General features: G+C 46.9%; 1 protein-coding gene across 1 annotated transcript in view; it reads left to right on the top strand.

The window, feature by feature from the left end:
• LOC134193701 (uncharacterized) overlaps positions 1-22,447 on the top strand; it is a 149,615-nt gene that overhangs the window by 39,711 nt on the left and 87,457 nt on the right. The window contains exon 4 of the mRNA XM_062662539.1: positions 604-22,433. Coding sequence (XP_062518523.1) covers positions 604-22,433 — 21,830 coding nt within the window. The remainder of the gene's footprint in view (positions 1-603; positions 22,434-22,447) is intronic.

Genomic DNA, 22,447 nt, shown 5'->3' with positions numbered 1-22,447 from the left:
CGTCGTGTTGACTGGAGGAACACCTTCGGATACGGATTCGACTATCGTTCAGCTCAACATTACGTCGTCTGTTTTGGCAACCATTCGAAGCAAGACACCATTGGGCACAAACGTGGACAACACGTTTTTGAGTATTGAATCTGGAGCTGTTGACGACATGGCGGGCAACAATGTCCAACCAATTGACAACACAGAAGCGCAGAAAGCTAAGGCTGTGACGGCTGATCTTGTACAGCCATCGTTGAGTGAATTTTCTTTGGATTTAAATTCCGGGCAACTGAAAATGACTTTTGACGAAAATATTGATGCTTCGGTATTAGATGCGGCGAAAATCACGATCCACAGCTCGACTAATTCAACAAACGCTCCATTGTTGAAATTAACAGGAGGCACAGCAATTGCAAGTCCAAAAACTGTATCAGTTGTTACTCTAACTCCTAACGACTTGAACGCTTTGAAGAAGGAGAAGGGTTTGGCAGTCGATGTTGGTACTACATACATCACTGTTGTTGCAGGGGCAATGACGGATGTTGCAGGAAATGAAGTCAAAGGAAAGTCATCTTTGATGGCGTCTACTGTGGTGTCTGATACTACAAGCCCCAGTCTTGTTTCATTTGACCTGGACATGAATTCAGATACTTTGACTTTGGCTATGACGTTTACGGAAACTGTTGAGGCCAGTTCTCTAAAAGGACAACATTTTACGTTTCAAAATGCAGCTTCTGGTGGGACTGATTCGTATAAGTTAACTGGTGGATCGAGCACGAGCATGGACGGAAGGGTTATTGATTTTACCCTTTCTGCTACTGATGCCAACCAAATTAAACTGAAGACAGGACTGGCCGTTAGTAAAGCAACATCTTACTTAGCATTTACTGCTGATGCCATTCAGGACACAAGTGGCAACTACGTAATTCGAAGTGCGTCGTCTAGTGCCATGCAAGTGACATTGTTTACTCCCGATATGACTGGACCGAAGCTGGCCTCATTTGATTTGACCATGACGGGAGGAATTCCACCTCTGATTATTGACCTCACGTTTAATGAGCCAGTCAACGCTTCAACTCTGTCGCCTACGTCGTTTACTCTACAAGTTAGTGGAAGTGCTTCTGGTTCCGACTTGGTTCCATTATCTGGCGGAATTACTTCAACAGTCGACGGAGTGAACGTCCAAATTACGGTGACTGATCAGGATCTAGCAACCGTTCGGACCAGGTCTCCGTTGGGGACTTCTACGGATAACACGTTTTTGAGCTTAAACTTTGCAGCTGTGGACGACTTAGCAGGACAGGATGTTGATGCTATTCTAAACACTGGAGGACAGAGAGCCAATGCAGTGACTGCTGATCTTGTTAAACCTAAACTTACCAACTTCAGTCTTGATTTAGACTCCAGTGAACTAAAATTGACGTTTGATGACAACATCAATGCAACGTCTTTCTCTCCATCAAAGGTAACTATTCACAGTTCGAGTGATGAGACCCAATTACCCCTGTTAGTACTAACCGGAGGATCTGCAGTGGCCAGTCCAGATACAGTTGCCGTGGTTACAATAACGCCTAGCGATCTAAATGTCTTGAAAAAGGACGCTGCTCTGGCTGTAGACGTCAACACCACTTTCCTCACCATCGATCTCGGAGCAATCAAGGACGCGGCTGGAAACGACGTACAAGCTCGCACGGGTCTTCGAACTGGTGCGTTTGTCAAGGACAAGAAACGCCCAACTCTGTTGTCATATGACTTTGACTTGGACTCTAGAACACTGAAGTTAACGTTTGATGAGACAATGGCTGCTAACACTTTGAAAGGTGAACGATTTATCTTCCAGAATAAGATGGCTGATTCGACAGAGTCATACTCTTTAACGGGAGGTACGAGTACTAGCAATGACGGAACCGTTATAGAATTTGAAGTGACCACTGTTGATATCAATGAGATCAAGAGCAAGTCAGGATTGGCTACTAATAGCACGACTACCTATTTGGTGGTGCAGCCAGATGCCATATTGGACACAAACAACAATAAGATAACCGAGGTGACGGTGTCGGCTGCCAAAGCTGTGTCAAGTTACACTCCTGATGCTAAGAAGCCTGTGCTGGATAACTTTGATCTAGACATGAATACGGGAGAGCTGGTACTGAGCTTTGACGAAACGGTGGACGTGGCGACGTTGACGGTCACTAAACTATCATTGCAAGATGCCTCGCCGAAGGCTGTGTCCGTAACGTTGACAAACAGCAAAGCTCAGGATGGGAACAAGGCTGTAGTCACCGTTGAGCTCAGCACGATTGATCTGGATGCGGTCAAGACCGGGTCTTTGTGTTCCAGCGAGTCCGACTGTTACCTGTCGTTTGAAAATGATGCAGTTAAAGATATGGTCGGTCAGTCCATTGATGACAGCTCAGCTCGTCAAGTCCAAACATTCATAGCTGACGAGACTGCACCTGCTCTAAACGACGCTAGAGGATTTTCTGAGTTTGATCTCGATACAGGACGCATGTCGATATCTTTCACTGAACCTGTTGATGCCAGCTCTGTCAACTTCACCAAGGTGTCGTTGCGCGACGCCAAGTTGACTCCTCAGAGCAGTACGGACGGTTACTATGCGCTGACAAAGAGTGGCACTTGTGATCCTACTGTCTGTAAGAACGAGCGTTTGCTGGTTATAGAGCTGCACGTAGATGATCTGACTAACATCAAAGAGATGACGAAGTTGTGCACGAAGGACTCGGATTGTGTCATTACATTTGAAGAATCTGGTTTTGTTACAGACATTGCGGGCAACTCGTTGCCTTCATATCCATCCGGTACTGTTGCCGACATTCAAGAGACCGTGCTGTATCAGCTTGTGAATGATGCTACTGGACCTCTCTTGACCAGCTTTGATCTGGATCTAAGTCGTGATATTATGACTCTGGTATTCGATGAGGCAGTGAGTGCCAGCTCGTTCAAAGCGACTGGTTTGATTATTCAAGGAGTCAAGAACACCAGTAATACCAACTTACAGGTTGCTTTATCTGCACAGAGCACGACGGCTTCTGTCGACGGCAGAACTGTCGTCGTCGACTTATCTACTACTGATGCAGAGAAATTGAAGAGTTCGACTACAGTAGCTACAGCAAAGGCTGATACTTTTATTGTCGTGGGACAGAGTACGATCAAGGACTTGTCGGATAATGGAGCTCAACTCATTTCGAACACGGACGCTCTGCAAGTGGATACTCTAAAAGTAGACCGATCGGCCCCTGGTGTGGATGAATTCAGTCTTGATTTAGACTCGAGCAAGTTGATTGTGACGTTCAACGAGCCCATCCAAGTTAGCAGTGTAGATTACAGCAAGTTTACTCTTCAGTCAACGAGTACTGGAGGAGTGACTTTGAAGCTTACAGGCAGCACGACAACTGCGACTGGTAATGTCCGGGAACTTCCCATTGATCTTCCGGAATCCATTTTGTTGACCATCAAGACTAATACCAGTATTGCTACTGGGGCATCTGATACTTTCTTGACTCATGGCGCAGACGCGTTTAGAAGCTTTTTAAACGTTGCGGGCTCTTTTCTCACTCCCGGGAAAGCAGTCAAGACGTTTACAGTTGATTCGAGCGGTCCAGAGTTGAGCAAGTTTAGTCTTGATTTGGACGAAGGGGAACTGGTACTGACGTTTACTGATATTGTGGATATAAGCACTGTTCAGGTCGATCACATCACAGTGCAGCACGCCGCGACTTCGACTTCGGATAAGAAGGTTACACTGACCACTGACAGTGTGACTACGACGAAAAGTAACGGTTTACAGGTCGCCATTGACTTGAATTCAACTGACCAGAATTCCTTGAAGAAAACGTCCGGCTTAGCGACGGGAAAAACCGATACATACATTACCATCACTGCTAGCGCAGTAGATGGCATCGACGGCCTTGACGTGAAAGCTTTGACGGACGGCAGAGGTCAACAAGTCGACTCATATACACCTGACATGAAAAATCCGGTTCTTAACAGCTATGATTTGGATTTGGACTCTTCTCTTCTTCGACTGACGTTTAGTGAACCTGTCGATCAGAACTCGTTTGATCAACAGCGTTTGACTATCCAGAGATCATCATCAGCACCCGGGTCTGACATCAGGGTACTTTCAGGAGGAGGGACAATTACCTCTAATACTGATTTGACCGTTATAGATTTGAAACTTGCTGAGACCGATCTCAATGCTATCATTGATAATAGCAACCTTGCTGTCAGTGCCGCGACTACGTTCTTGACGTTTAAGGCAGGCCTGGTCAATGACACTGCGAAGAATGCAATCGAGGCAGTCACTGATGGAATGGCCGTAGGCAGTTATACTGCCGAGTTGACCGCTCCTAAATTGAATTCATTCCGTCTCGATCTGAACAGCTCAAAATTGTTTTTGACGTTCTCGGAGAGAATTAAGGGATCTTCGGTGGTCATCACTAGTTTCACTCTGCAAGACGAGAAGGTATCACCCTCAAACATGCGCGGATTGTCGTCGTCGTCGACTGTTCCGTCCGCTGTATCCAATGTCGTCGAGGTAACTGTCGGTGACGCAGACTTCAACGCTATTAGGGCCAATGAAAATCTTGGTACGACTGACAGCAACACGATTTTGGCTGTTGTGGCGGGTGCAATCGAAGACGTGAGTGGAAATAAGGGAACTGCGCAGGAAGGTGATTTATCCGTGGAAGGTACACTCGAGGCGGACGTCACAAATCCGGCTCTTAAAGATTTCAGTTATAATCTTGCGGATAATATCTTGACTCTGACGTTCACTGAGGTCGTCAACAAGAGCAGTCTCGTCGTAACGTCTTTCACCCTTCAGAGTCGAGAAAATAATTCTGAAGCAGGCGCGGTTAAGGAAACCTTGACTTCATCTTCCACCGTGACAACGACAGTTAACAGCCACATTATACTCATCCAGCTGGGGACGGCAGAAGTGGATGCGATCACGTCGACCAAGAATTTCATCAACGGATTGGACAGTACATACTTATCGATCTCTGCCAACGCAGTTTCAGATATGTCTGGAAACAATATTGCTGCAATTATTGGGACATCCGGTAAGAAAGCGGCATCATTCCTTGACGATACGAAGGGACCGTCGGTGACGAAATTTTCTCTGGTTATGAATACGAAAGAATTAATGGTCACCTTTAGTGAGAGAGTGGATCCGTCTAGTCTCAACGCGTCAGTTATTTCTATCGTTGATGCTGCGACCAGTTCGCATGCGTATAGGCTGACGGGAGGGACCACGTCGAGTGGCGAAGGCAGGGAGATTATCATCCAGCTGACGGACGTCGATCTAAACGAATTGAAAAAGAATACAGAATTGGCTACGTCACAGTCGAATACGTTTATTCTAATGGCAGCTGGTCTCATTAATGACGTAGAAGGAAGGCCTGCTGTAGCTGTCATTGATGGCTCGGCGATCGGAGCTTCAAGCTATTTGTCAGACAAGACTAGTCCATCTCTTGTGTCGTTTGAGCTGAAGATGAACGGTGGGAAGCCTCCTCTAATTCTCGAATTGACTTTTGATGAGACAGTCGATGCCAGCACTTTGAATGCGACAAAATTTTCACTGCAATCGAAGAAAAACGCTTCTGGGGCGGACGTCGTCACTCTCACTGGAGGAATGCCGTCGACAACAGATGCTGCTGTCGTTGAAATTACTGTTACATCTAGTGATCTGGCAGCTATTCGCATCAAGACACCGTTGGGTACTACCGTTGACAACACGTTTTTGAGCATTGCCACTGGAGCTCTGCGAGACATGGCATCGCAGGACGTAAACAAAATCGCTAATACCGCCGCTGAAAAGGCGAAAACTGTTTCTGCAGATCTCGTTCAGCCGACTCTAACAAACGTCTCTCTCGATTTAGATGGAGGTGAGTTGAAATTGACTTTTAGTGAGGCAATTGATACGGCAACCTTTACTGCCGAGAGGATTACTTTGCACAGCTCGACTAACAGCACAAAAGCGCCTCTTCTCAAACTCAGCGGCGGCAGTGTTTCTGCACTACCCGATACCGTTATTATCATTAAACTGGATTCCAGTGATCTCAACGCTCTCAAGAAGGACACAGCTTTGAGTACAGCTACAAGCAACACGTATGTTAGTTGTGAGTCTGGATTCTTCAAGGACATTGCTGGAAACGAGGCATTGGCAAAGACATCCTTGCAAGCTGCCAGCGTCGAGCCGGACACCATGGAACCGAGTCTTGTTAATTTCGATCTAGATATGGACTCGACTATTTTGCGTCTTACATTCGACGAGACTGTGAATGCTAGTTCACTCAACGGTGCAAGTTTCGGATTGCAGAGTATCGCGACGAGTGGTGGCCTGTCGTACAGTCTCACTGGCGGTTCAAGCACCAGCACTGACGGAACGATCATAGAACTCGAGCTGTCGACAGATGACGCAAACGGAGTGAAAGGAAATACGGGACTCGTTGTCAGCAAGGCTACAACTTACTTAGTGCTGAAGGCTGATGGTGTGCAGGACATGAGCGGAAACAGAGTGAGAGAGATTGTCTCTACTGTTGCGCGTCAGGTTTCTGTTTACAAAGCAGATGAAACGGCACCTGAATTGTCATCGTTTGAGTTGGATCTTAATGAAGGAAAACTGGTGCTTAAATTTTCAGAGATCGTTGATGTTACAACTCTTGATGTCAGTAAGTTCACGTTTCAGGACGCTCAAATGAGGACTGTAAACAGTAGATTGACAACCAGCACGGCTCAAGCTGGAAACAACGCTACAGTCACTATAGATCTGAGTACTGAGGATCTTGAGGAAGTCAAGCTTGGCGATTTGTGCACGTCTCGCACGGACTGTTTCTTGACGTTTAACGAATCTGCTGTGCAGGATATGGTTGGCGAGTCTCTGGCCAAGAAGGGCGACGGCTCTGCGGTGGCCGCTTCGGTCTTTACGAAAGACGCGGTTCCGCCAAAAATCAGTGATGTGTCTGGATTCAGCAATTTCGATCTCGATTCGGGTCGAGTTTCTATCGTATTTAATGAACCCGTCGATGTCAATTCGATTAATTTCACTCGTTTGGCGTTTCGTGATGCTCGCAACACGCTGGCCAACGATTCAACGGGTCACTACCGCTTGACTCAAACGGGCAAATGCGAACCTTCTTACTGTAAGAACGGTAAAACTGTGGAATTTGAAATGAACGAAGATGATTTGGATGTCATAAAAGCGAGGACGGCGTTATGCACAAAAGACTCCGATTGCATTTTGACCATAGACGAGACTGGATTTATCAAGGATATGGCTGGAAATAATCTTGGAATTTACCCGTCCGGATCGCTCGAGAATCTGTTTGAAATTGTTCTTCGAAATTTTGTTTCTGATGGAACGCCGCCGACAATCACAGCTTTTGACTTGAATCTGTTTAGCAACAAGCTGACGCTTGTTTTCAATGAAACAGTGAAGGCAAGCTCGTTGAAAGCGAGTGGATTGACTGTTCAGAGCAAGAAGAACACGAGTGATGCGACGAATCAAGTGAAGTTGACGTCGGATAGCACGACGACTTCCAGCGACGGAACAAACATTATAGTCTCGCTTTCAACATCTGATTCCTCAGCGTTGAAATCCTCCAGCACGATTGCCACCAGTAGTGATGACACTTACATTGCCGTTGAAACCAGTGCGATAAGCGACATGTCGAACAATGCTGTCGTCGCTGTGAGCAGTGCGGCGGCTCTTAAGGTTCGAGTCTTCAGGGCAGATTCGTCGGCTCCATTTGTAGTGGAGTTTACGTTGGATTTGAATGCAAACACGATGATAATGACGTTCGATGAACCCGTGAAGGTCGATAGCATGAACTTCACGAAATTTTCTTTTCAGTCGACGGCCAGTGGCGGAACGAAAGTGCGTCTTTCGAGCAGTACGACGACGGCTTCCGGTACTGTAAGGACACTGACAGTGAACTTAGATGAGACTGCTTTAGTGTCGTTGAAGTCGGACTCGACTATCGCTACTGGAACCAACAATACCTTCCTGACATACGAAGCATCTGGGTTTTTGAATTTCCGTGATATTGCGAGTTTGGCTCGTACAAGCGGGCTTGCAGTGAAGACTTACACGCGTGACGTTGCTGGAGCCAGTCTGAGCAAATTCAGTCTCGACATGGACGAGGGAGATTTGATATTGACGTTTGGCGATGTGGTGAAGGTTACCAGCTTGGCAGTCGATCAGATCACCATACAACACGATGCCACGTCGGATAATAACAAAAAGGTAACACTCACATCCACCAGTGTTAGCACTTCGACTCGAGATGGGTTAGTAGTTGTCATTCGACTCGGTATTGACGATCAGACAGCTTTGAAAAAGACGTCATTGCTGGCGACTCAGGAGAGTGACACGTACTTGACCATGACGGCCAGTACAATCGACGGCATCGACGGCTTTGACGCGATTGCCATCACTGACGGAAACGGACAAAAGGTAGATACATACACTGGTGATGCTAAAGAGCCCGTACTGAGTGAATACGACTTTGATCTCAACGCTTCGCTTCTGAAAATGACGTTTAACGAACCAGTCAGTAAAGAGTCGTTCAATCCGATGCTTCTTACTGTTCAGAACTCCGGGTCTCTGCCTATCACGCACATATTGACTCTCACGGGAGGAACCGTTACTGCCAATGCTGACTTGACCGTTTTGGACGTGAAGCTGGCGGGGAAGGACATGAATAGTATCAAGGCAAATGCGAATTTGGGCGTTAGTGTAGCGACGACCTTCATATCGTTTAAGGCTGGTTTGGTGAACGATACCGCGCAGAATCCTATCAAGGCGTTAAGCGAGGGCAGGCAAGTGACAAATCTGTTCAACGACTCGACATCTCCTCAGTTGAGTAGTTTTACTTTGGATCTGGATGAAGCAACTTTGTCTCTCACGTTCTCTGAGTCCGTTCGTGGTTCGGCTCTAGCGGTTACCGGTCTGACTTTGCAAGGCACGAAAACGTCACCTGTAAACAAACGCACTTTAACGTCTGCAACTTCTACACCGACAGCGAATTCTGACGTATTGACGCTAACTTTAGGCAATGCAGACTTTAATGCCATCAGAGCAAATCCGAGCTTTGGGACTACAAAGGACAATACATTTGTTGCGGTATCGTCTGACACTATTGAAGACATGAGTGGAAACAAGGGATCAGCACAAGAGAATGGTTTCGCTGTCGAAGGCGCTGTTGCTGTCGACGTCGATAAGCCAGATCTGGTTGACTTCAGTTACGATCTCGCTAATAGTGTTCTTTCTCTGACGTTTAACGAGGTAGTGAACAGGAGTAGTGTTGTCGTCACTGCATTCACCTTGCATAGTAGCAGTAACAGTTCGAAAGCGGGTTCGTTATTCAAGAGCCTCGTTTCGACGTCTACAGTGAACACAACGGGCAATGCAGACGTAATTGAGATACAGCTGGGCGTCGACGACGTCGACTTTATCACAGCAAGGAGGGCATTTTTTAACTCCATCGAGAATGCCTTTTTGTCTTTTACTGCGGCTGCTGTTAGTGATATGTCCGGAAACGCAATAGACGCAGTGGGAGACACCGAGGCTAAACAGGCTGCTGCTTTCAGCGCCGATACGAAAGGTCCCTCGCTATCTACTTTTGCTGTAAACATGACGGCTGGACAGCTTTCTTTGACTTTCAGCGAGAGAGTTGACGCTGGCACTCTTGACGCTAGTGTTATCTCTATTGCCGACGCCAAGACGAGCACACGGGTGTACAGGTTGAAGGGTGGGACTACGTCTAGTCCTGAAGGCAAGGTGATTACCGTTACATTAGAGGAGGGAGATCTGAACGCCTTAAAGGCAGACACACAGTTGTTAGCAGACGTGTCGACTTCTTTCATCTTTATGGCTGCTGGTGTTATTGAGGACGTGGAAGGACGAGCGGCCGTTGCTATTTCTAATGGTAGTTCGATCCAGGCTAGTTCCTATGTTGCTGACAGTGTTAGTCCGAAGCTTATGTCGTTTGAGTTGAAGATGACAGGAGGAGTGCCTCCGCTTATTTTGGAACTCACCTTTGATGAGACCGTGAACGCAAGCTCTATTACAGCGAGCAAGTTTTCGTTGCAACGGACTGCTAATGAGTCCGCTGCTAATATAGTGACTCTAACTGGTGGTACTCCATCTACTGCTAATGCAGCTACCGTTGAGATATCTGTTAGCTCGACGGATTTGGCCACTATTCGGACGAAGTCACCTTTGGGAACGGACATTGCAAATACCTTCCTTAGTCTGTCTTCTGGCGGTGTGAAGGACACGGCAGGAAATGATATTGGCGTAATTGCTAGCACATCTGCTCTGCAAGCTAAGGCTGCCACTGCAGATTTGACTAAACCGAAGCTGAATAATTTTACTCTCGACTTGAATGAAGGAAAGCTAAGACTGACATTTAGCGAGGATATCGACTCTTTATCTATGTCTGCTTCTAACTTTACCATCCACAGCTCAACGGATGAGACGCAGACTCCTTTGTTGAAACTGACAGGAGGCACCGCTGTGGCCGATCCATCTACTGTTCTGATTATTACACTGGTTGACACTGACTTGAACTTTGTGAAAGAGAAGCGAGGACTCGGTACGAACACTAGCAACACCTATGTGAGTGTTGAAACTGGAGGAATAAAAGACATTGCTGGAAACGATGTAGAGCCGAAGACAGGTTTGAAAGCGATGTCAGTTGTGCCTGACAGCAAATCTCCATCTTTGATATCGTTTGATCTCGACATGGACGACGACACTCTTAGTTTGACCTTTGATGAAACTATAGATGCCAGTAGCTTAGATGGAGCTCAGTTCACTTTTCAAAGTGCTCGACTTAACGCGCCGGCATCGTACAAATTGAAGTCGGGTACTAGTAGTTCTGCTGCTTCGACCTCGATCACGTTTAAGTTACCGACAGCGGATATCAACGAAGTGAAAGGCACGGTGGGGTTGGCAGCTAGCAAGGCTACAACGTACTTGAGTCTAACATCAAGTGCCATCTTGGATATGAACGGAAATGTGGTCAACGAAATTACGTCTTCCGCAGCTCAACAAGTCAGTACGTTTACTCCTGATACAAAACCAGTCAGTCTCGACAGCTTCGACTTAGATATTGATAGTGGACAATTGATTTTGAGCTTTAGTGAAACAATTGACGTGTCCACTCTTTCTATCGGTGAATGGACATTCCAAAACGATGTCAATAAGACGATCAGTTATACATTATCTGACAGCGTTCCCGAAGATGGCAACAGAGCTGCAGTTACAGTTGATCTCAGTGCATCAGATCTGAACGAGATCAAGCGGCTATCTCTATGCTCTGCCAGGTCGAACTGTTTCTTGTCTTTCGGTAGTTCAGCCGTTCAGGACATCGTTGGCGAAGAAATTGTTGCCAAACCCGATGGTTTAGCAGTTTCCGTGGGAACGTTCACGAAAGACGACACGAGTCCGGAAGTCAAAGAGTTTCTAGCTTTTGACCTCAACTCTGGAGAACTGAAGCTGAGTTTTACTGAAACAGTGGACTCATCGACGTTTGATCCTTCGGGAATAATTTTGCAGACTCTGTTCGAGTCCGCCAGATCGACGGTCACTCTAACTGCAGGCGCAACAACGAGTAACGACGGAACTGAAATAAAATATACTCTCAATCCTAATGACTTAATTGCCGTCAAAAAGGACGCTCACGTTTGTACGACACGCGGGAATTGCTACATTCGTCTGCTGTCGAAAACGTTGAAAGACATGGCGGGCAATAATGTGACGGAAGTGTCGGAGTCACATCCGGGATTTATACTCACAAACTTCACTTCGGATTCTAGTGCTCCAGAGATCTCAAAGTTTACTTTTGATTTGCGTTTGAATCTAATCACAATGGAATTCAACGAACCGGTTAGCAAGCAATCGCTGAAGGCAACGGAACTGACGATACAGAGCAAGAGAGATGCATCCACAGATTCTACAGAGAGGTTTACACTCACAGGCGGAACAACAAATCCTGGTGATAGCGATGATGTGTCGGTTGTATTAAACCTGTCCGATGACGACACTACAAGTTTGAAGTCGAAAGACTTTGCGAGCAATATCAATGACACATTCATATCGTTTACATCATCGGCCATTACTGACGTTGCATTCACTGCTAACGAGGTCAAAGCTGTTGCTAATAATGACGGTTTCAAAGCGACAGATTACATATCGGACACCTCTCCACCGACCTTGTCGTCTTTTGTCCTCGACTTCGTCACTGATCGCATTGAACTGACGTTCGACGAACCGGTGAAATCAAGCACTCTTACCGACTTTACGAAGTTTACGCTCACGTCGACTGCCGTGAACGGCACGCGGAGACGATTGTCGGGAGGAACGAGAGTGACAACTGAAGACGGAGTGACGACGGTCATTTTTCAATTGACGAAGTCGGATGTGACAACCTTGAAGGGTGAAAGCACTTTGGCAACCTCTAGAGCGAACACATACTTAGAAATTGGCGCCAGCGCTATTGAGGATATGGCTGGGAACGAAATGGAAGCCTTAGTTGCCACACGAGCTGCCACGTTTAAGGGTGATTCGACCGTGCCGAGATTGGTGTCGTTTACGCTTGATATGAATGCCGCCGTGTTGAATATGACGTTTGATGATGTCATGAGTGTCAGTGATGTGGATGCCAGTGGTATTGTCATTCAGAACGGTATGAGTGGTACCGTATCTCAATCATTATCGAAAGACTCGACGACAAAGTCGCAAGACGGTTATACCGTACTCATCGACATCGCTGCTACGGATGTCTTCAATATGAAGAGTAAACCCGGATTGGTATCAAGCAGGGCTACCGCTTGGATTACTATGAGGGCGTCGACGATCGACGACACCGACGGCGTTGACGTGCTTGCCATTACTGACGGCAAAGCTCTACAGGCGGAGAAATTCGAGGCGGATACGACTCCTCCGGCGTTGGATGAATTTGATCTGGATCTCAACAGTGGAGAGCTGATCTTGTTTTTTACGGACACGGTGGATACAGACAGTTTGTTGACGTCAAATATCCGGCTGCAAGACGCATCCACGGTCACTACCATCAATACAACGTCTTTGACTCTTACCGGCGGTACTTTTACTCGATCAAGTGATGGTAAGAGTATTACGATTAAGTTAACTGAAGACGATTTGAACGCATTGAACGAACGACGAGCAGTTGCAACGAGTAATGCTACCACATACTTAACTATCGATAAGGACAGCATCAAGGATTTGGCCGGAAATGGTCTCTCACCAGGAGTTGTCGACGGTAGCGCCAAGCAGGTACGTACATTTACTACCGACAGCACGGGACCGTCAATCACAAGTTTTTCGTTCGATCTAAACACTGGAAAATTAGTTATTACGTTTGATGAAACCGTGAAGAAGACTGGGATTACTCCAACAGCAATACGGTTTCAAGCTGTGAAAAACTCGAGTGACTCTTTGAAGGAATATCTGCTTGTCAATGGCACTGCTGCTCGTCTTACAGAAACGACTGTCCAGATCGAGTTAATACCGTCCGACTTGGACGAGATCAAGGCAATCGAGGGATTAGCATCCGGACTTACAACCACATATCTTTCACACGAAAGCTCTTTGGTTCAGGACATTACTGGAAACTCAGCTGAGACACGCAAGAGGTCAGAGGGCATCGTCGCATCTTTGTTCGTGCCCGATAGCGATCCTCCGAGCTTGGTGTCGTTCGACTTTGATTTGAACGAGGGAAACTTTACTTTGGTGTTTTCCGAAGCCATGAGAGCGTCGAGTCTGGTTCCTAGTGACATCACATTTCAAGACAGTGTCAATGCTACGCAGTCGTTTACTTTGGTGAAGACGACTGCCCCTTCAGCCAACGGTAAGTCTCTAACTGTGAGTCTCGACGGCGACGACTTGACGGAAATCATGAAGTTGGTAAACGTGGCAACAAAGCAAGATGATACTTATATTAGTTTTTCGGATGCCGCCGTTACTGACACGTCAGGAAACAAGATAGAGGCTGTTCCCAGCGGAGAAGCAAAGAAGGCGAATGTCTATATCCCGGATAAGACAGAACCAAAGTTATTGTCGTTTGATCTGGACATTGCAGGTGAGATTTTGGTGATCAGTTTCGACGAAGTCATCGACTCGTCGTCAGTCAAGTTAGATCAACTAATACTGCAGGACACACAAGAAAGTGCTACAGAAACTTTAACTCTTACTGGTAGTTCCATTTCCGACTCAGACAAAGTTCTGACCGTAACTTTTGCGCCAGCGGTGATCAATAGTCTAAAGGTGAAGTCTGTTCTTGGGACTAGCCAGCTGGAAACGTTCCTTAACCTGACGTTTGGCGCCGTTAAGGACATGGCGGGCAATGAAATCGTCGGGCTTACTGAAGCTCTTGCTGCAAGCGGTTACATTCCTGATACAATTGGACCCAAGCTTTTGTCCACTGAGTTAGACCTCGCCGCGCAGACGTTGGTACTGAGTTTCACCGAGCCTCTGGACATGACGAGCTTTGATGTAACAAAAATTACTATTCAGAACACCGAGTCCAATCCGACGGACGAATTCTCGCTGACGAAGAGTAGTACCGCACCCACGTCTCCGAACACGGCCGTTGTGACGGTAAACATCGGTCCATTAGATCTCGACAACGTTAAAGCAAAGGGGACGTTGGCGACGGGTTTGAACGATACTTTTGTGTCTCTTCGCTCAGCAGTCGGAAACGACGTTTTGAATAACCCCGCCCAAATTGTTGATCGAAACAGCGGGATTCAAGTGAAGTCGTTCCAGCCCGACGTCGCCTCGCCCGTTTTGTCGTCGTTCGAATTGGACATGAATGCGGAACAACTTGTTATTCTCTTCTCGGAAACTGTCGATGTCCAGACGTTTTCTGTCGACAAATTGACGCTACAGAACCAAGCAGGAGACGTCGAAGTCGTTCTTACTTCTGGTAGCCCGACTGCATCTCTTAATCGAGTGACAATTAAGCTGTCTCAACAAGACTTGAATTCAATAAAGGTTTTGCCATTGGCAACTACTGTCAACGACACGTACTTAGTGGTCGGAGCCGGAGCAGTGAAAGATTCGTCTGGACACGCCAATACTGATCAGGCGCCAAAGCAAGTCAGTAAGTACACATCTGATGTGACGCCACCCGAGTTGGAATCGTTTGATATCGATATGGACGCTGGGAATATGACTATGAAATTCAACGAGGCAGTTGATGCCACATCTGTTGTATTTGACCAGATTACGTTACAGGACAACAAGACGAGACAGTTTGCTAGTGTTGCGTTGATATCAGGCACGCGGCCGTCGAAGAGCGGTACGAGTTTGGAGATCAAGTTCAACAATGGTGATCTGAATCGCATAAAGACAGCGGCCGTTTGCTCGAAGAAAGCAGACTGTCATATTCGATTGACGAGCACGGCTGTCAAGGACATGGCCGGTCAACTTGTTAAGGCCGTGTCCGACGGATCTGCAATGCAAGTGTCCGTTTACGTCGACGACACATCCGGGCCTAAACTGAGCAATGTTACAGCGATGGATCTGGATGAAGGCACTCTGACTCTCAGTTTTGACGAGGCCGTCAAGACCTCAACCTTGAATGCTACTCAGTTGACATTACAAGACTACTCGGGTGGAATAGATGTTTCGGAGACGTATAAACTGACCGGTGGAAGTACTGATAGTAGCAATGGTGACATTCTAGTGCTGAAGCTGACGCCAAGTGACCTCGACAATATCAAAGGAAAAGCTGGCCTTTGCGGCAAACGCGTTGAGTGCTTCATCCGCTTTACTACTGATTTTATTAAAGACATTGCAGATAATAGAGCGCAGGCTGTTGTCTCGAGCGACGTCACGAGGAACGTAGAGCGACCCTCCTTGTTTACTGATGATATTACAAATCCAGAGTTGTCGTCTTTTAGTCTTGATATGAACTTCGGTACAGTCAATTTAACGTTTGATGAGACGGTGCAACCGACTTCTTTCGACGTCACGGCCATAACATTTCAGAACGCATTAACAGCGACGACGTCCTATCCTCTCACTAGTGCGCAGAGATTGACTTCAGACCCATCAACCATCGTGCGATTTAGAATGAGCGCGACTGACATAGTCGCCTTGCAAGAGAACGAAGATCTTTTAACGAACATGGACACGTCGTACATTACCTTTACCAACAAATTGATAGCTGATATGAGACTGAATACACCCAATCCGGTGGTGGCATTGGTGAACGGTACGACTGCTCAACGAGCTGCTGTCTACTACAAAGACTTGACGCCTCCTACCTTGACATCTTTCGTGGTCTTGGACATGACTACGGAAACGTTGGAGTTGAGTTTTAGCGAACCCGTCGACAAGGAAACATTTCAGGCGACGAGTGTGACGTTGAGTGGGAATAGCACAGGCGGTGAGAGTGTATCGTTGACGGCTGCGAAGAGTACGAGCTACAAGTCGGGCACGAGCAAGAAAGTGATCGTCGTCAGTTTGGATCTCGAGGACGTCCGAAGCATCAAGCTGAACGAAAGGCTGGCAGTCGACCGTGCCACGTCGTTTATCTCTCTCGAATCTACTGCGATCAAGGATACTGCAGGAAATCCCGTATCAGCTGTTGCCAGGACGTCTCCTGAACAGGTGGCGGTGGGAGGATACACAGTGGATACGTTGAGTCCCACACTGATAAGCTATGAGCTCGACATGAACAAGGGTATCATTTCTCTGTCTTTTGACGATGTCATCCGGGCTAGCAGCTTTGATGAAACAAAGATGACGCTGCAGAGTGACGCCGCCGGCTCCGATATAGCCAGCAAGCATTCGCTGACAGCTGCGTCGTCGAAGACGAGTGCGAATCAGTACCAATTTCAAGTCGATTTGAGTGTGACTGATTTGGATAACATTAAGAGTCGTCGTGGTCTAGCCGCTAATTTGTCTACTACGTACTTGTCGTTCACTGCCGATTTAGCTACTGATGTAGCTGATGTGAACGTCATAGCTATCGTGGGTACAAAAGGAAAACAGGCTGCCAAGTTTATGGAAGATGAGAAACCCCCAACTCTTTCATCCTTCAGCTTTGATTTGGTCACGGATAAGTTGATACTCACTTTCGACGAGGTTGTTGATACAACGAAATTCGACTCGTCTTTGATTACTTTGCAGAACGCAAAAGGCTCGATTGCAACCTCCGTGAGACTGACGGGCGGTACCGTCGCAGAATCCGGCGGTTCATCAAAGGTGACATTGACATTGTCATCGGCCGACCTCGATTCTATAAAACAGAAAGGGTCTCTTGGTACGTCCATTGATAACACGTATTTGTCCTTCCCGAGCAGCTTGGTGACAGACATGAACAATAATGACGTCAATGACGTTGGCAGTACGTCTGCCGAAAAGGCATCGAATTTTACCGTTGACACCGCTCCTCCGACGCTCGATCGTTTCACAATCGACATGAATGACCGCAAGCTCGTTTTAACATTTTCGGAGGCGGTCAATGCTTCGTCGATCGATTTGACGAAATTTCGTCTTCTGGGCGAAAAGGCGGTCACAACGGCGGAGGTGAAACTCACTGGCGGAACTGCATCGACCGAGAACGTTAATGTAATCACGATCACAATATCTGAAACGGATCTGAATGCTATTAAGGCTACTGAAAATTTGGCAAGTTCGTCGGCGGATACTTACATCAGGTTTGAAAATGGTGCTATTTCCGATCTCGCCTCTGTTCCCATCACAGCGATCGGTGCGACATCGGCAATCGCCGTTGATCCTGCTGGGTATACTCCTGATACGACGCCGCCGTCGTTGCAGTCGTTTGATCTGGACGTTGGTACTGGGGAGCTGATTTTGCGCTTTTCCGAGGCTGTGAATGCGTCGTCTGTCGTCGCTCGTCATATGACGTTTCACAACAGCGACGTTTCTTCTACGCGTTCGTATCAGTTGACTTCTGGGACGGTCAATCCGTTGACGAATGGAGTGTCGGTGACGCTGGAATTGTCTACAGCTGATTTGAATGAGATCAAGAAGTTGACCGACTTGGCATCCGCCAGACATTTAACATACCTTTCAATGACATCGAGTGCTGCATCAGACATGTCTGGAAACAGCGTCGAAGCAATTGCAGCTAATTCTGCGAAGGCAGTTATGGTATTCACGGCCGATTCTGTTCCTCCCGTGTTTAACTCTGTGGAATTAGACATCAATAATAGTACGTTGACGCTGTCCTTCTCGGAAACGATGAAAGTGAGCACACTCAACGTGTCCGCCATAACCGTGCAGAATCGTCAGACGGCTGCGACGCAGTCTCGCACATTTGTTGGTGGCGATGTTTCTGTTGAGAACAGTGACGTACTGACTGTCACTCTTGGTTCGGCCGACTTGAACTATTTAAAGAGCGTAACTAATCTTGCAGTAGACCAAGCCACATCGTTTGTTTCTCTAGCTGCAGGGGCTGTTAAGGATATGGCTGATGTCGATATTGGGAAGACGGCGAGCCCGATCCAGGCCGATCCATTTGTAGAAGACACTACTCCACCTTTATTGGTATCGTACTCTCTTCGGATGGTGGACGGAACGATTCCTTTAGAAGTTGTGATGACATTTTCAGAGACTGCCGACGTAAGTACAGCAGATCCATCTACCATCACATTGATATCAGGAATGGGCGTGTCGTCCAACAATTCCATACTTACCCTCTCGTCCGCGACCAAAGTGACTCGACCATCATTGGCGACTCTTGTGTTTGAAGTAACCGCGGCTGATTTGGCTTCATTGAGGACCAAGCCCGGACTTGCCATCAGCAAAGAGACGACTTTTATGAATATTTCTAGTCTACTTGTCGAGGATATGGTTGGGTTGGCGATTCAAGCAAAGACGAACTTTCAGGCGGAGACCTACACTGCAGACCTTACAAAACCGAAGTTAACTAATTTTACGTTGGATATGAACGAGGGTACACTGACATTGACTTTTAATGAGGCAGTGGCGTTGTCATCTGTAGACGTTGCGAAAATTACATTGCAGGAAAAAGCTACTGGAGGTTCCTCTTTCAATGTCAAATCTTCTTCTTCAGCAAGCGCTGTCGCTGGCCTGCCAGCTCAGGTGCTAGTTCAGTTATCGGATGACGACCTCAATGAACTTAAGCGCATCTCGGCAGTGGCGAAAGACAAGGACTCTACATACATTGCTCTGGGAGACAATTTTATCACTGACATTGCTGAGAATGTCGGAGAAACTATTCCAACGAGCTCTGGACAGAAGGCAACGATCTTCGAAGAAGATGTGGCTTCTCCCAGAGTGACTCAGTTTGATTTCAACCTTAACACGGCCAAAGTGACGCTTACGTTTTCAGAGACCATTGTCGCTTCGTCACTTGATGCATCAGAGATAACTATTCAAAACGAAGCAGACAAAAGTCCGAAATCCAAAGTGAAGCTGACCGGCGGGAATGCGGAAACTGCCGACGGCACGACACTCGTTTTCTCTTTGTTGACAGCAGACGTCGATTCTATCAAGACTACCACTGATCTTGGAACCGGTAAATCGAATACATATTTGTCGCTTACTGTTGATGCTATCCAGGACATTGCGGGAAATGTTGTCGAGCGTATCGTCTCTGCAGATGCTCTGCAAGTTACGAATTTTGTTGATGACACGAGCAGACCGAATTTGAAAAATTTCACACTGAATCTTGGCGTCGATGAACTTCTACTCACATTTGATGAGACCGTGAATGGCAGCACTCTGGATTTCACCGCTTTGACATTCCAAGATGCTAAAGCCAATCCGAGTGTTACTTATACCCTTAAGAACACTGTTTATAGTGGCACTAGTGCAAGTATCGTAACGGTTGGTTTGGACTCTACTGATGCAGCTGAAATAAAGAAAATTGCTCTCTGCTCGAGCATTGCAGACTGCTACGTCTCTTTTACGTCTGCTTTTGCAAAGGACATGTTTGCTCTCTCAATCAACCCGAGATCTCTGTCGAATGGAACGCAAGTGTCGTCTTATACATCTGACATGGCAGGCCCCACCATCACTTCTTTTGTCGAGTTCAATTTAATAGATCATACGTTGACTTTGGAGTTCTCTGAGGTGGTCGACGCTGCAAGTTTGAACGCTAGTGCAATCACTCTGCAGACGTTGTTCGAGAACGCGATAGAGAAAGTGACTCTGACAGGTGGATCGACAGCCAGTGCGAACGGTGTAACGATCGTAGTAAATCTCACTAAAGCGGATCTCGATTCTATCAAGCAAATGAAATATCTTTGCACTAGAAGAGGAAATTGCTATTTGACAGCATCTCTCGGTGTTGTCAAGGACATAGGAGGTGCGGATAGTAAATCGCACGCAGACGGTCCTCCTGGACTTATTGTACAGACCTATGTGACCGACAAAACTCGACCGGATCTTACTTCTTTCACTTTGCAATTGAATTCAAGCCAATTGATTCTTATGTTTTCCGAGCCTGTGGAAGCTTCGAAACTGGATGTGACGGAAATAACAATTCAAAGCGCTCGGACCGCTGTCGCCGGGGAAACTCACACCCTGACGACCAGTACCGTACCATCGACGGATGGATTAACTGTGGTCGAAGTATCTCTATCTGATGATGACTTGAACGAGTTGAAAACGCACGACTACGCGACTGCTGTGGACAACACGTACTTGGTCATAACTACCGATGCTGTATCAGACATGGCTTTCAGTCCTAACAAGCTGAATGCCATCGTTAACGGGCTGGCTTTGCAGGCTGCTTCAGTAGTCGCAGACCGTGTCTCGCCAATACTGAAGAGCTTCTCTCTCGATATCAACGAAGATCTGCTGGCTCTAACGTTCGATGAGACGATGGAGGTTTCTACTTTGAAGTTTACTGATCTAACACTGTTTAACGCTTCTACTGGTCCATCGATTTCTGTGAAGTTGACAGGTGGCACGTTGCAGTCTTCGAATCCGTCGACGACGGCAATCGTCAAGCTATCAAATTCGGACTTTTCTGCTATTAAACTTTTTGAAAATCTGGGTACGACCACTGACAACACTTTCCTCTCTGTTGCTGCGAATGCAATAAAAGACAGGAGCAATAATAGTATTGCTGTTGTGAACCGAATTCAAGCTTCTGCTGTTACTAGCGACAGCTCGGCTGCGTCCTTGTCTAGTTTTACTATCGACATGAATACCGGAGAAATGAAACTTACATTCTCTGACGTTATGAAGGCATCGACGTGGGATCCAACGGGTGTGCAGATCCAGAATGCTTCTGACGCGGTATCAGCGAAGCGAGTCCGTTTATCTGCGGCCAGCACGACCAAGAATTCCAACGGTCGAACCATCATCGTGGACATCGATCCTTCTGATTTACTGGCAATAAAGTCAGTGTCTGGCTTAGCTGACAGTAAGGATACCACGTGGATTACCATGCAAGCTTATGGAATCGACGACTTGCGAGGCGTAGACGTTCTGGCTATAACAAACGGTAAGGCCATTCAAGTGTCCAACTTTACGGGCGATAATGTTCCACCTCGACTAAGCAGCTTCGACTTGGACATGAATGATGGAAAAATGACACTGAGCTTTACGGATACTGTCGAAACCGCGTCGTTTCAACCATCCCTCTTGACACTGCTCAACGCAAAGGGAGGTACCGTATCAGTACCCTTAACAGGTGGCACTCCAGTTAGATCGACTGACGGCAAAAACATGGTTCTTACGTTGTCAGATTCTGATCTCAACTTGATGAAAAAGACGACAACAATTGCCACGTCTGTGAGCAATACGTTTTTGAGTTTTACCGATGGCACCGTTGAAGACTTGGCTGGTAACGAAGTCATTGCTATATCGTCGGCCAATGCCGAGCAGGTGGCGACGTTTATTAACGACACTAAAGATCCGACTGTAGTTTCATTCAATCTGGATCTTGACTCGGCGACGCTGGAGCTGGTCTTTTCGGAAACCGTGAATGGATCGTCATTTGATGTGACAAGCTTCACCCTTCAACCTCAGGCTAACTCGACAGAGTTGTCGACAACAAGTTTTACTCTAACAGGTGGCACTCCGACAACAGCCGACAGTGTGACTGTTAATGTCACTATTTCTGCGTTTGATTCTGATTCTATCAAATCGATTGCTTCGTTAGCCGCTGCAGCGTCCTCAACGTTTCTTTCTGTTACGAGTTCGGGCGTTACCGATATGGTGGGCAACAAACTTGCTGCTATTGAGCTATCTGAGGGAATTGGAGTCACTACTTACAGGAAAGATGGACAACCTCCGACTGTGAAAGAATTTTCTCTCGACATGGATACTGGACTTTTGTCTTTGACATTTAGCGAGGCCGTGAACGCAGACTCTGTTGACCTAACAGGAATAACCTTACAGAATGAAGCTCCTGGTACCAGTGATCTCAGTTTGATCGACGGTGATAAATCAACA

This window comes from Corticium candelabrum, chromosome 18, assembly GCF_963422355.1.
Source record: "Corticium candelabrum chromosome 18, ooCorCand1.1, whole genome shotgun sequence".
Lineage (NCBI taxonomy): Eukaryota > Metazoa > Porifera > Homoscleromorpha > Homosclerophorida > Plakinidae > Corticium > Corticium candelabrum.
Note: the sequence above shows the minus strand (reverse complement) of the source record. Positions and strands in the feature narration are given on the sequence as shown.